Source organism: Heptranchias perlo, chromosome 6 (genome assembly GCF_035084215.1).
Source record: "Heptranchias perlo isolate sHepPer1 chromosome 6, sHepPer1.hap1, whole genome shotgun sequence".
Lineage (NCBI taxonomy): Eukaryota > Metazoa > Chordata > Chondrichthyes > Hexanchiformes > Hexanchidae > Heptranchias > Heptranchias perlo.
The window spans coordinates 107,743,364-107,758,312 of NC_090330.1; the positions used below are offsets into that span (position 1 = coordinate 107,743,364).

General features: G+C 40.8%; 1 protein-coding gene across 2 annotated transcripts in view; it reads right to left on the reverse strand.

The window, feature by feature from the left end:
- Positions 1-7,346: 7,346 nt before the first annotated feature.
- The window catches only part of LOC137323125 (serine/threonine-protein kinase 24), a 35,373-nt gene continuing 27,770 nt past the window's right edge, over positions 7,347-14,949 (reverse strand). For both annotated transcript variants that reach the window (XM_067986582.1, XM_067986581.1), the window contains exons 11-12: positions 14,129-14,265; positions 7,347-12,512 (exon numbers count right to left, since the gene is read on the reverse strand). In XM_067986582.1, coding sequence (XP_067842683.1) covers positions 12,476-12,512; positions 14,129-14,265 — 174 coding nt within the window. In that variant the 3' untranslated portion in view covers positions 7,347-12,475. The remainder of the gene's footprint in view (positions 12,513-14,128; positions 14,266-14,949) is intronic.

A 14,949-nucleotide genomic window follows, 5' to 3' on the forward strand; every position in this document is an offset into this window, starting at 1 on the left:
AAGGGATGAGGCTCTTTTGTGACCATAAAGGCTCCTTTTACTCCACTTACAAAGAGTGCTCTGCCAGCAGATTCCTTTAAGATGTTGAGGCCATTAAGGCAAATAACTGGTTGGAGTTAAGGGACCAAGGATTTTCAATTAGCCTCTGATGCTTCACTGTTCATGATCGATCACTATTACACAATATATTCAGGACGTTCCTCCAAAGTTTGTCCCAGGCCACTATTCCAAAATGAGGTCCGGGTTAGTACGCTCCAAACAGGTAGAAGTCGCGATGAATGAAATAAAAGCCTCATTGGAATTTTCTCCAGCAGGACTTTATAACAGGCAGGTTTCTGCTTCTCCTTATCGTTCATCAAAGATCGACCAGAGCTCACCCTCCACTGTACTGAAGTGTGACATTGGCGAGTCCCACCTTAAGGCGCTGGGTCTCTTGGCAGTAACTATTTGGAGAGTTCTATTTGTTGGGCAGTTTATGAACCACCTTGCAGTTAATTTCTTTCCCCAAATCGGTAGCACGCAGCACAGCCTCCTCGAGAACCTGGCCACACTGTATTGCAGGATGTCCACCATATTGATCCAGGCTCCTGTAGTGTGCCTTCAATATGTGAATGATTGGTCTGATGGGTGAACGGAACTTAGCCCATGTCTTGGGATGTTGGACACGTATCGTGAGCCATGGCTGCAAAGCCCTGATCTCTCAGAAGCAACCCCCCTCCCCCCCCAGACTGCCTTTCAGAGTCACAAAGTAGTGACCTTGTGAATTGTCTTAAAATGAAGGGATCATAGTAGTTCCAACAGGACTATCCCAATGCTCCGCTGGTCGACCTCTCACTTTGCACCCTCCGTAAACTTGAGCTCATCCAAAACTCTGCTGGCCGTATCCTAACTCGCAACAAGTCCGGTTCACCCATCACCCCTGTGCTCGCTGAGCTACATTGGCTCCTGGTCCTGCAATGCCTTGATTTTGAAATTCTCATCCTTGTGTTCAAATCACTCCATGGCCTTGCCCGCAACCCCCCCCCCCCCCCCCCCTCCTTATCTTTGTAACCTCCTCCAGCCCTACGATCCTCCGAGATCTTTGCGCTCCTCCAATTCTTGCCTCTTACACATCCCCGATTTTCATTTGGCTGTGGGTGATGTTACCCGGGGCAGCATGCAGATGAGGAAAAGGAGGAGTCCAAGGATGGATCGCGGAGGCAATGGTGGGAAGAGAAGCCATTGCATGAGATGCTCTGACTACAATTGGATAGGCAAGAGTGGGTCAAAGTGCGGGCAGTCCTACAGAGCTGGACAACATTGGAGGAGGTTGATGTGGTTAATTGTCGTTCAAGGCTGGAGCAAAGCTAAGGAGGATGAGAAGGAATATACACCATGGTCACAGTCACAGAGAATGTCGTTCGTGAATCAAGCTGAAGGTTAGTGTTTGATAGTTTGAAAAACAATAGGACCATTTGGCAATTAAATTACAAATTCCTTTTTATTATTTGTGGTAATTCACCTCCACAGCCTTATGTCATCGATAGCCCTTTAAAACAAAATGTAAAGAAATGGAAACAACATTTTGTACCTGTAAAGTTTTATAAGGGAATCTTTTTCAATAAGGTGGGGCCCTGGAGTGGTGGGATACGGGTTTGATCAGAAACCACAGGTTCGAATTTCAGCCACCTCATAATTCCAGTGATCCAGTAGAGCATTTTTCCTTTTTTTAAAAAAAAAAATCATCCCTAATCTTTAGAGCACGTTTCAAATTGCAACTATTGCCCTCAAGCTGAATTTGATTTATAAAAGGAGAAAAAAGCAAATCAACTCAAGCAAAGCAAAAACTGAACGGGCTGGGGCTCTCTTCTCTTGAGGTGACCTAATAGAGGTCTTCAAAATTATGACGGATAGACGTAGAGAAGACGTTTCCACTTGTCGGGGGGAGACCAAAACTAAAGGTCATAGATATAAGATAGTCACTAATAAATCCAATAAAGAATTCAGGAGAAACGTCTTTACTCAGAGAGCGGTGAGAATGTGGAACTCGCTACCACAAGGAATGATTAAGGTGAATAGCATAGATGCATTTAAGGGGAAGCTCGATAAACACATGAGGGAGAAAGGATATGTGGATAGGGAGAGATGAAGTAAATAGGGTGGGAGGAGGCTCATGTGGAGTATGAACACCAGCATGGACCAGTTGGGCCGAATGGCCCGTTTCTGTGCTGTAAATTCTATGTAAGACCTTGATAGCTTATCCAATCGGCCTAACACCAAATTTCTTGCTGTACTAGGGCCCTTATTCAGCACGTTGGTCGCTACCGTGGCTTTCTGGATGGCTTCTGTTACCATGGAAACTTAATTATTGCCGCTGGGTTTTTCTATTCATTTCTTATAACTGAAACCTCTCATTCATGGTAGCATCTTAGAGAATCTTTTTGTACCTCATGTGGCGTCACCATCCTTCTTATAATAGTGCCAAAATTGGATAATTGTGGCTTCAATCAATGGTTTGTATAGGTTTAGCATTACCTCTTTGCTTTTGTACTCTATACCCCGACTTAGAAAACCTAGAATCTTTTTATTTAAAACAGCTTTATCAACTTGTCTTCACACTTTTAAAGAACCCCCAAAGTCCTTTCTGCACTTCCACCCCAGTCCCTGAACCCACCTTGTTAGCTCTGCAGTGTTTTTGGTCACAGACATTTGTAACTCCTGACTAGATGCAGAGGTGAGGCTCTTGTATTCTGCCTCATTCATCTTTTTGACAACCAATGTCACGTTGGTCTGTGTTCAACAAGCATTGTGTGAATAGCAGTCAGTGTATATTTCCTCTTGCTATTCTTCCCAAAATGAATAACCTCACATTTCTCCGCATTAAATTTCATCTGATGTTTGCTTGCCCAATCGATGTCTATGTTCTCTTTCGGTCACTTACAATCCCCTTTGAAGTTAACCACACTCCCCATTTTGTGTCATGTGCAAGGTTTTGATTGTCTAGGTTGCATAGGCTAGGCTTGTATTCCCTTGACTATAGAAGATTAAGGGGTGAGCTAATTGGATGGCAGAACAGGCTCGAGGGGCTGAATGACCTACTCCTGATCCTATGTTCTCCTTCAGTCCAAAAACATCTTTTAACTAGTACTGTTTTTTGTCCTTTAGCCAACCTCCTTTCCATGCTGCCACATGCCCATTAATACCATAATGTTATCAACAAGCCTACTATGTGGCACTTTATCAAACACCTTTTGAAAATCTATATCGCCAACATTCACTGTATTTCTTTCCTCAAAGAACTCTATTAAGTTGGTTAGGCGTGATTGGCCATTTATTGGTGGCCGTGTCTTCAGCTGACAAGACCCCAAACACTGAATTCCCTCTCTAAACCTCTCCTCTCGACCTCTCCCTCTTCCTTTAAGACGCTCCTTAAAACCTACCTCTTTGACCACACTTTTTGTCACCTGTCCTAATATCTCACGTGGCTTGGTGTCAATTTTTGTTTGTTAACAGTCCTGTGACGTGCCTTGGGATGTTTTACGACGTTAAAGGTGCTATATAAATGCAAATTATTGTTGTTGTTGTGCTGGCTACTCTTAATTAACCTGTCTTGCTGAATGATTGTTAATTTTATCCTGTATGATGACCTCTAGAAGTTTACCCCCGTTCAATGTTAGGCACTAGTTACTATTTTATCCCTGTCTCCCTTTTTGAACAGAGGTGTTACTTTGGCAACCAGCCAGTGTTCTGACACAATTTCCACATCCAATTATGTTTGAAAGATCATGATCTGCTATATCCTCTGACTTGCCTCCACATTCTAGGATGCTTATCATCATGGCTTGGTGCCTTGTCTACTTTTGAGTTCCACTAGTTTTTTTCGGTACAAGTTCTTTCTATACAGTTATCCTACCTATTAGTTCCTTCTCCTATTTACCCTTTCATTCCTTCTACCACATTCTTGTAATAACCAAGGTAAAGTACTCATTCACTATCTCAGCTATTCTTCAACCTCCATAACATGTTCTTTTTCATCTATCAGCTTGGCTCAGTGATAGCAGGTGACCAAAGTTAAAAGGTTGTGGGTTTACAATAATCTATGATGTGGCAACGGGCAGTTGCAGGGGCAGTCTGTAAACACCATGTATTGTTCTATATGTATAAATGCGTAGGCTTCAAGGAGCTCTTGAAACATTTGCCTGAGGAAGGAGAAAATCTCCGAAAGCTTGTGAATTTAAAATAAAATTGCTGGACTATAACTTGGTGTTGTAAAATTGTTTACAATAATCTAGACAGTGTTGGGTTTATATAGGATATTGTCATACATCCTTCACCTCTAATTCAAGTACTAGGAAACAAACATCTGGGTAATACTCTTTATTAAATCAAGTTACTGAGATAAAACATAACCCCTTACATGCAGTGTATATGAGATATGGGTGCCAATTATACTTACGTACCAAGGACTCCTCAGGAGATCACAGGCATGCCATCTTTGCTGCTTACGCTAGGCTCAAAGAGTAGATTGAAGTTCCCAGCAGCTTCAGTGTGTTGTATTCTTATGGGTTTCATTACTTAGGACAAATGTGGATATCATATACCATTGTTACCTCTCTGTGTGTATGCTGTTGATACAGCTGCTATTAGCTGTTATATGTTGTGTACGCCTTTGATATCTTATCACTTCCAATCTTAATTGCAAGTCCATTCAGCAATTGAAATTCCTTCTTTACGCTCCCCCACCCCCACTGTGATAAAAGCCTGCCTGCTACAGCTGTGTCTTTCTGAAGTGTGTTTTAACCTAACAGCTCTAGCTCATTATCAAATAGAATAAGCTAGCTGGTGTTTAGTGTATCTGTGCCTATCCTTACAATGAGACATTAAACAGGCTCCTTCTGCCTGTCCAGGTGGACATAAAAATCCCCTGTCCTCCCAGCACCTTCATTTATCCCTCAACCACCAGAACAAATGAACTATTCAGCTCATTGCTATTTGTAGCACCTTTCTGTGAGCAAATTGGCTGCTTACACTGCAGAAAGTCATTACTTCGCTGTAAAGCGTCTGGATAACGAGATGTGCTTTTCAAATGCAAGACTTCCTTTCTTTCCAATAGGCTCCATCCTTCCTTTTAACTATTCCTATACTTATCAGAACATTTAATCCCTTTGTTCCCTCTGAGTTATGTCATGCTTTCTTAATCTTTCTAATCTATACAATGATTTTCTTTTCACCCACAACCTATGCATGGGTCAAAACCAACAACAAAAATTCCTAGGATCAAAGAAATTAGAGAGAGTTTTGGCTTGAATAAGGCAATGAGATATTCCAATTGTGTTCAGATCAGTTGTTTCACATCTGTCCTGGTTATCCAGCACTTAGGGTTTCTTCTCATTTCAGCTGCTTCGAGTTCACTTAGTCCCAATTTTGTGTTGTGACAAATCTGAACTAAAAGTGCTTGTCTTAATATGGTTTGAATACAAATAATGGCGGAGCATTTCTTTAATCTTTTCTACTTCTGTGTATTTGCTGCTGTCAACCATTAACATTGAGTTCATTTGGTCAATGTAAGCTTTGAAGCTGCATACTGAAAATTTGAGTTTACAACCCTTGCTAATGTTAAAAGGCACACTCGTTCTCTGTCAAATAGTAATGTGATTGAGGTTTTCTTTGGGGGGGGGTGAGAAAAGAGAGGTTTTTTGGGGAGTGGGGGAAAGAGGAAAATATTTTTATGCATTTCCAATGATCTCAAACAAAAAAAACAAAAAATTGGCATGAATTTATAATTGCCACCAAATCATACATTACTAACAGCCCAACAGCTACTTTGGATTATAGTACAGATGTTTAGAAATGTTCCAAGGAGAAATTCACAGTTGAGTGGTTTGAATTACTATCTACACAAAGCATTACTGTATGGGCACTTTATTCCCAGATGGAAGAAACTTAATAGAATTTTGGTTAGACCACACTTAGAGTATGGTGCACAGTTCTGGTCTCCATATTACAAAAAGGATATAGAGGCACTGGAGAAGGTGCAAAAAAAGATTTACAAGGATGATACCCGAACTGAGAGGTTACAACTATCAGGAAAGATTGAACAGGCGGGGGCTCTTTTCTCTATTAGGTCACCCCTCAGTCTTTTTTCTAGAGATTTTTAAAATTATGAAAGGGGTTGGTAGGGTAGACATAGAGCATAGAGAAGATGTTTCCACTTGTGGGGGAGTCCAAAACTAGGGGCCATAAATATAAGATAGTCACTAATAAATCCAATAAGTAATTCAGGAGAAACTTCTTTACCCAGAGAGTAGTTAGAATGTGGAATTTACTACCACATGGAGTGGTTGAGGTGGCCAGCATAGATACCTTTAAGGGGAAGCTAGATAAGTAGGGAGAAAGGAATAGAAGGATGTACTAATCGGGTGAGATGAAGTAAGGTGGGAGGAGGCTTGTGTGGAGCATAAACACCTGTTAGGCTGAATGGCCTATTTCTTGCTGTAAATTCTAAGTAAAAATTGTAATGAAACAGCAGCAGCCTATGGATTAACATTAAGCCTATTTTAAAATTTCTGATGCCTCACAGGACTGGTTTGTTGAAGTTAATTCATATATCCAGCTCAAAGTGTGTTAGAGATACTGCCCCACACCTCAAACATAAAAACTCAACATTTAACAATGTGCCTCTACCATAAACTTTGAAAATAACTAAATCAGTGTCACTGATTTTTCCCAATGCATTTAAAGTGCAAAACCCATTTAGAATCAATGTGTAGAATGTGGTTTTGTAACTTTACTGTGCTTAAAGTTCCATTTTAAAGGATGCTACACTGGCTCAGTAATCAGAGGTCACAGATTTAAGGTAATTGGCAAAAATATCCAAGGCAGGGTGGGGGGGGGGGATAAGGAGGAGAATTTTTTTACGCAGCGAGTTATGATCTGGAATGCGCTGCCTGAAAGGGCGGTGGAAGCAGATTCATTAGTAACTTTCAAAAGGGAATTGGATATACACTTGAAAAGGAAAAATTTGCAGGGCTATGGAGAAAGGGCAGTGGAATGGGACTAATTGAATAGCTCTTTCAAAGAGCCGGCACAAGCACGATGGGCCAAACGGCCTCGTTCTGTGCTGTAAGATTCTGTAATTCATTTCTTTCCGTTGCAAAGGGGCTGCTGAATTTTAGATGGTTAAAAAAATGATCCGATTCCCCAACTCCCACAATCTGAAATTAAATAAAAAATCTGATAAACGCCAGTAATGTTAATGCCCCACGCTCCGTCTCACTTCTAAAAACAACTTGTTTTTACAGAACTAAGATTGTATTTTGCATCATAATTCACGTTTTATTTTAAATCACTTAAAAGCTTACAAGGAATTTCAATACATTGTGTTTAATGACAGAAGCAAGGATTATATACAAGACTATAAACTGTCAGCATGTTACATAAAATGAAATTTACACTTTTAATTAGCATCTTTAATAAGTATCCTGTCATTATTAAACATCTTAAAGGACCCAATTTACTGCAATACTAGCTCTTTACACACAATTATAAAAATATTGTCTTTTTAATTGAATCACTCCATACGTTATACCTGTGTTTAAGAACATTTCCTGATGATCCTACTACTTTATTGCCATTTTATGCACAAAATACAATAATTACAGTTTCCTCTGATTGTAAAGAAATTGTAGTTAGCCGGAGAGAATAGGTACAAAACTGCAACATACGTACCATGTTTAAAATACTAAAAGGAAATCCTTTCCAAAGTGCAGCAGATATACACAAAACTAAATAAGGATATACAACTGTGAAGAGTGCAGCTCAAGAGCACAATAGAGGGGACAGAATGAGAAATGGCACTTGTGTTATGGAAACAGTGATTGCTTGAAGCTTATAATTAGTGGATACTATCCTCTGTTAAATGACCAATTATATAGTGCAAACGAATAGGGAAATATTCACCTTCAAAAAAATAACTAAGAATGGAATGCTAACAGTATATTCAGGTTACCGACAGATTTTCTGTTTAACAAGCTTTACAAAAATTGACCTATAACTAGTACCTCTGATACATACTATTCCATTAAGTAGGATCTTACAACGTAGCCAACAGTGCCACTGTTACTACTCACAAAAGTGCATTTCTTTTTAATCCAGACACAAAATCCAATGATTTGGAAACATTTCTAAGTAGCATATATATGATCTAACATCAGGTAATTTGCCCAGTCAACAGTATCAGCTACAAGTAAACTTTCAAAAGGGAATTGGATAAATACTTGAAGGGAAAAAAATTTTACAGGGCTATGGGGGAAAAGAGCAAGGGATTGGGCCTAATTGGATAGCTCTTTCAAAGAGCTGGCACAGGCACGATGGGCCGAATGGCCTCCTTCTGTGCTGTACCATACTATGACACTAAGAAGTTTATGAAACAATACGCTGTCAATTTAAAATCAGTTGAAGGATGCTTAACAAGGGGATAAATACAGAATGAAGTTGCATTCAGATAATTTTAAGAGGAAGCAGGAAAGGGTTTGCTGTCCCTCAACAAGATTCACTAACGTGGATCGCAGCCTTTTACAAAAAATACCTAACCCTAGCTGGAATGCAATCTTACATATTTGCAAAACGGACTCCATCCACTCTTCGTTTAGTAGGTTAAAACATTTTGAAGTTAAATCTTAGAACAATGGATAAAGTACCGATGTATTTCATTTGACATATCAGAATTGGGGTGGAAGTGTAAAAACTTAAGGTGCTGAATCTACAGAAATAACAAGCCACTTCACACTATAGTACTTCAAAGGTGACTTCACTGGTATTTATATTGGCACAACTTTAGATTAAAAACTGCATTTCAGTAGAGTTCGTAACTACCCTAGATCGATTAATGCTACATTAGCTGTTTGCTGGCTGTCCCAAGGAACACTGCAGGACAGGCCTTACTTCAGATATACTGAATACCTTGGAAAGGTTATTTTGTCACTGGTGCTTGCTTTACAACGTAAACCGTTCAGTGGTCCATCTGAATCCAAGGGCCTTAGGTTCTGATGCATATTTAGAAAGTTTTCGAGCACGTGATATGATTTAAGGGGCAATATCGTTTATTCGCAGAAATACAAAGATTGCACTTATGAAACTGCCAAAAAAACGTTGTAAAATCTTTGACTATCTAAACTACATTTTCATTGTACTCTATTTCTAACTTACAAGCCATACATTTCTGATAAACATCCCTTCAATAGTTATGAAACAAAAACATGCATTACTTAGTGGGGCGTACTAGTCATTATTCCTCAAATTAATTCATACTCCACATTAACAATGGGGTAAATTAGGCAACCAAATAAAACCAGAAGCAGCTTTGAGATACTTTTCATTTACACCGTCACACAACCTCCCCATTCCAAGGCTCTCAATTCTCCCTTAGACATCTCAACGCAAGGTACAAGGAGATCGACCTACTTCCCTCCATGGAGCGAGCATAAACCACTCTTCATGTTTAAAAAATAAAAGGAATTTAAAAAAAAAAATTGCCTGTTGAAACAGGCAGCAGTGCTAAGATTGAGGCGTGATGGTCGTAACTGCTGCACTCTCCACCAGCACTCTACAGGATTCCATTTTAAAAATCTCTAGAGAACAGAAAGCTGAGGGGGCGACCTGACAGAGGTCTTTAAAGATGATGATAGGGTAGACGTAGAGATGATGTTTCCACTTGCGGGGGAGACCAGAACCAGGGTCTAGAACCAGAACTATTAAATATAAGATAGTCACTAATAAATCCAATAGGGAACTCAGGAGAAACTTCTTTACCCAGAGAGTGGTGAGAATGTGGAACTCGCTACCACATGGAGTAGTTGAGGTGAATAGCATAGATGCTTTTAAGGGAAGCTAGATAAGCACTCGAGGGAGAAAGAAATAGGAGGATATGCTGATAGGGTGAGACGATGAGGGGAGGGAGGCGGCTCGTGTGGAACATAAACGCCGGCATAGACCAGTTGGGCCGAATGGCCTGCTTCTGTGCTGTAAGTTCTATGCAAAAAGTAGTAAATTAACAGGAGTCATAGGAGCCTTATTGTGGTGACTACAAAAATAACTAAACCACCAGCACCAGGCGGTTAAGACAGATCTGTGTTATGATTTTGCTGTTCATACCAAGTACCACTGCATAGCTCATGTATGGCCAAAACATTGACAGGGGAGTCCTCCCTCGTGGATGGGATTGTTCCAGATTCAACTGGAAGTTGGGGAGCAGTATCTGGGTGAGTGTTTGCATTTTCCGTCTGTGCATTTTGCAGACAAGAACATTGAGGACTCTGGTGAGGCACTGATACCAAGTGACCTGCACTTGAAAGGACAGCAATGTTTGATGGTACTCTTGCTGGTTTAAACCATAGTAAAGGGTTAGGTGACTTCTACAAAGAGGGGATGTATTGAGCAATTTTCTTCCTTGATAAATTTGCTTTTCTAACGTCAAGGACAGGTAATGAAAGTAACAAGGACTTTGGCAGGTCCTCCATTGCTTGACAGTGTAACAAACAATTTACTTTGCTTAATGAGCTTCGCTGGAAAAATTCCCTCAACAGGATAAGATGGCAATACTTCAGAACCTGGAGGTTCAGAGCCAGTGTAACGCAGGGCACATCACTTAATCTTGCAACCCATGGACAAGATCTTGTCTACAAGATGCAGGGTCCTGTAAGCCTAGTATTCACAGTTTGGGGGCAATCCTCTGGGAAACTGACTGGATCGGGTGCAACGCTGGTTTTACTTGGGAGTCATTTTGGGCGGGGTGCAATACGGGCATTCCACCCGATCCCGTGGGTTTCCCGCCTGGCGAGTTAGGTTAAAATGACCCCCTTTATCTCCGTGCAGGACTGAAGACCTCTGGCTATAGATCTAACTGTAGCTTTGGAAGTAATCCCAGCACCAGGGCTCAGTATACTGACAGTACCCAGGGCCTATCTAGTCTAGACCCTTCCTTTACACTGGAGCTATAAACTAGAGAATCCGTTCATCAAGTAGGGTACGTTTCTTCTTCACTTAAAACTGTGCTTCTGCATTGATGAGAGTCACCGGGCATAAAAAGCCTGGAGCTGTTAGGTTTAAGTGGATTTTTTTTCTGTGAAGGGATGGGACAGTTGATCGCGTCACGACTGACCTAGGTTTTTTGGCGCACACAAAGTATGATTTGGCCTCTTTGCGTTGGACACTGTTTGAGCTCCTGCAGTCTCTCTTTTCGGTTTCCATTTAAACCCACTAAACTTGCCGTTGTGAATCAGTTGTTACCGTCTGTAACTGGACCCGAAACATCTGAAGTCAGGTGCGGGCATACGCAGCACACTCTCCAAAACATGAGAGAAACTAGCTTTCTGATGCAGAAAATAATCATTCGAACCCTATATGCCTTGAAATCAATAGAATTAATTTTTTGCAGAGGTCATCTCATCAGGCATAGCAGCTCAAAACTTGACTGATGCAGGAAAATATTTGAAGGGGCCGTTGGACATGATACATGGAAAGAAGGCCATAAGATCCAGACTAAATGTTTCTTAAAGGGACAGACATCATTCTGGTTGCATAGCTTACCTTATCTATGAGGAAAGTAACAAGAGGAATAATGTGACAACCTGTTATTTCTAGCTTTGTTCGGATTATCATTGAAAGCAAGTTAATGGCCAAAGAAATCTTGAAGGTGGTTTGTTGTTCTGAATTTTTCCAGTGTGACGTAAACTTAACTTGTGACGATGGCGTTCAGTTTTAACTTCATCTAAGATGCCAGATTTCAAACAAGATACTTAATTTGGACCAAGGCTAAGAACAGGACATACCGAGAGAAAACAATATTAAGATAGATGACTTTGAGATCTGAGGTTTTCCAAGTTGGGTCTTAATTATCCAAAAATGGCAAGACCCTGGAAATAATTAAAAACAAAAGTCACCTGAACATTAACCAAACTTTACAGGTAATAAACCAAGGCAATATTTAGTTTATGGCCTTTCAGAGATTCACCCAAATATTATCTACATAAGCATACGGCTTTGATGCAATTTGTACAGTTATGCTCCTAATGCACTCTCAAGATTTTCATCTTCAGTAAAAATGACTCTATATACAAATATACACAGAACCAACAAAAAACTCTCCATCTCCCAGAAATGCCATCAACGTAAAGCAGGATACCTGAGGTGCTGCAGAAGTTTCAGTTTTCATATCCCAGTCCTAAATATACAATTTGGGATTTAAAACAAAACAAAATAAAAAGAAAAAAATCAGTAGGCATTTCTCCCCCTACTTGAAAATGTGCACTATGATAGAAATTAATAAAAACTAATTGCTTTAAGCAGCACAAACTTGACGGCTCCTCTGAGAGACTTCATCTTTGACGTGGCATGCCTAGGGGGTAACCAGTAACTGGACAACCCTTACAAGTTTGTGGTATATGGTCACCATAAGAGCACCTCCTCAATGTGGACAGCAATGACCGAACATCAACCTTCAGTTGGAAGAAGTACCTGCCCTGCTTAATGAATATCTGAAATAGGAAATTTTAAACGTTACTTATTTTTTAAACAAATGAATATATCAATAACATTATGCTTGAAATCCATCCTTCGTTCAAAGTATTCTGTAAGGAAAGTAAATTATCTTAAATTATCCGGTATTGTGATGAATAGGTTAAGCCAAGTGTAATTCAAACATATAAAATTGAGGGGCAGGAAAAGAACAGCTGGTCCATCAAGCCTGCCCCACATCATGATGGCTGGAGAATCATGACCAAACATAGACCAGATCATCTGTTATGGTGATTTTGGTTGAGGGATAAATATTGGCCAGGGCACCGGGGAGAACTCCCCAGCTCTTCTTCGAAATAGTGCCATGGGATCTTTTAAGTCCACCCAAGAGGGCAGACGGGGCCTCGGTTTAATGTCTCATCTGAAAGACGGCACCTCCGACAGTGCAGCACTCCCTCAGTACTGCGCTGGGAGTGCCAGCCTAGATTTTGCGCTCAAGTCTCTGGAGTGGGGCTGGACACCACAGCTTTCTGACTCAGAGGCAAGAGTGCTGCCCACTGAGCCACCGCTGACACACAGCACGGTGACGGTCACAGATTATTTCAGACATAATTTTTATTTCTTAATAGGTTATAAATTCGTATGTGACTTTGGTTAGGGCCCTTTCGGCGCTGTGGCAGGAGTGGAAACCTGATTGGAGACACACAAACATGGAGATACAGGACAGATGGTCACAGATTTGGGAGGTGACATGTTTAAGGTCTTCGGAGAGGAAGCGGGGGGGAGTTTGCAAGGGTAGGTTTTTTGAGCAGGGAAGTAATGACGGTAGTTTTGAAAGGGAGGGGCGGTACCTTAGGAAAGGGAACTGTTTATAATGTCAGCTAGCATGGAGTTTTGAAGGTTGAGCCAAGAGGAAAGATTGAAGGAGGTTAATCTCTATAATTTAGAAAGAAAGTTAGTTAAGGGGGAGAGATTCAAACTTCATGAAATTGGAGATAAAGCCAGATTATTACTACATAATACAGAAAGAAATAGAGTGCAGAAAAAAAGATAATTTATAACTTATTAAGAAATAAAAAATTATATTGAAATGTCTGAAATAATCTGACAAGCAAGATAGTAAATGTCAACAGCATAGGGGTTATTTAAAATACCATTAGATGCCATGATGGAAGAGTTAATGTGCTAGGGAGATGGGCCGAATGACCTTTTCTTATCCAATCCATGACTTTTCCTGTTATGTTACGTTATATAGTGTAGTTTTTTGTGATTGAACGTTCATTTATGCTAAAAGAGTTTCTTTGTATTTCAATTGCATAAATATATTGATGCTTTTATCATATCCCATTGGACTCAAGTCATAGTAAATAATTCTAAGGACCAAAGGATATTGATAAGATGGTGGAAGGAGCATAAAATTGGCAGATGGAATTCAATGTCAGTAAGTGGGAGGTGGCACGTTTTGGTTTAATGAAAAGTAATAATTATACCTTGGGGGAAGATTGGGTGATTTGGACAAGCAGAGGGATTTGGGGGTTCAGCCTCACAAGACATTACCTGAATGGCTTAACTGAGCTGTGGAGAAATGATTTAGTTTAAAAAACTGGGTCAAAATTTTAAAATCAATGGAAAATACCTTTGAAGTCTTTGCACAAGCTGGGATACAAGCGTATCGGAAATCCCTGGACAAGCCTCTTCTACCAAGAAAATGGCCTCCCTCAGTTCTTCTACTGCTTCAGCATTGCCTCCTCCAGCTTGGCTCTTCTCCTTGAGCTGAGGGAATATGCGTCAATTAATACGCTGGGAATGCGCGGCAATCAATCAATACGCTGGGAATGCGCGTCAATCAATCAATACGCTGGGAATGCGCGGCAATCAATCAATACGCTGGGAATGCGCGGCAATCACTACAATGGGAATGCGCGGCAATCGATCACTACAATGGGAATGCGCGGCAATCGATCACTACAATGGGAATGCGCGGCAATCGATCACTACAATGGGAATGCGCGGCAATCGATCACTACAATGGGAATGCGCGGCAATCGATCACTACAATGGGAATGCGTGGCAATCGATCACTACAATGGGAATGCGCGGCAATCGATCACTACAATGGGAATGCGCGGCAATCGATCACTACAATGGGAATGCGCGGCAATCACTACAATGGGAATACGCGGCAATCACTACAATGGGAATACGCGGCAATCAATCACTACAATGGGAATACGCGGCAATCAATCACTACAATGGGAATGCGCGGCAATCACTACAATGGGAATACGCGGCAATCACTACAATGGGAATACGCGGCAATCAATCACTACAATGGGAATACGCGGCAATCAATCACTACAATGGGAATACGCGGCAATCAATCACTACAATGGGAATACGCGGCAATCACTACAATGGGAATACGCGGCAATCAATCACTACAATGGGAATACGCGG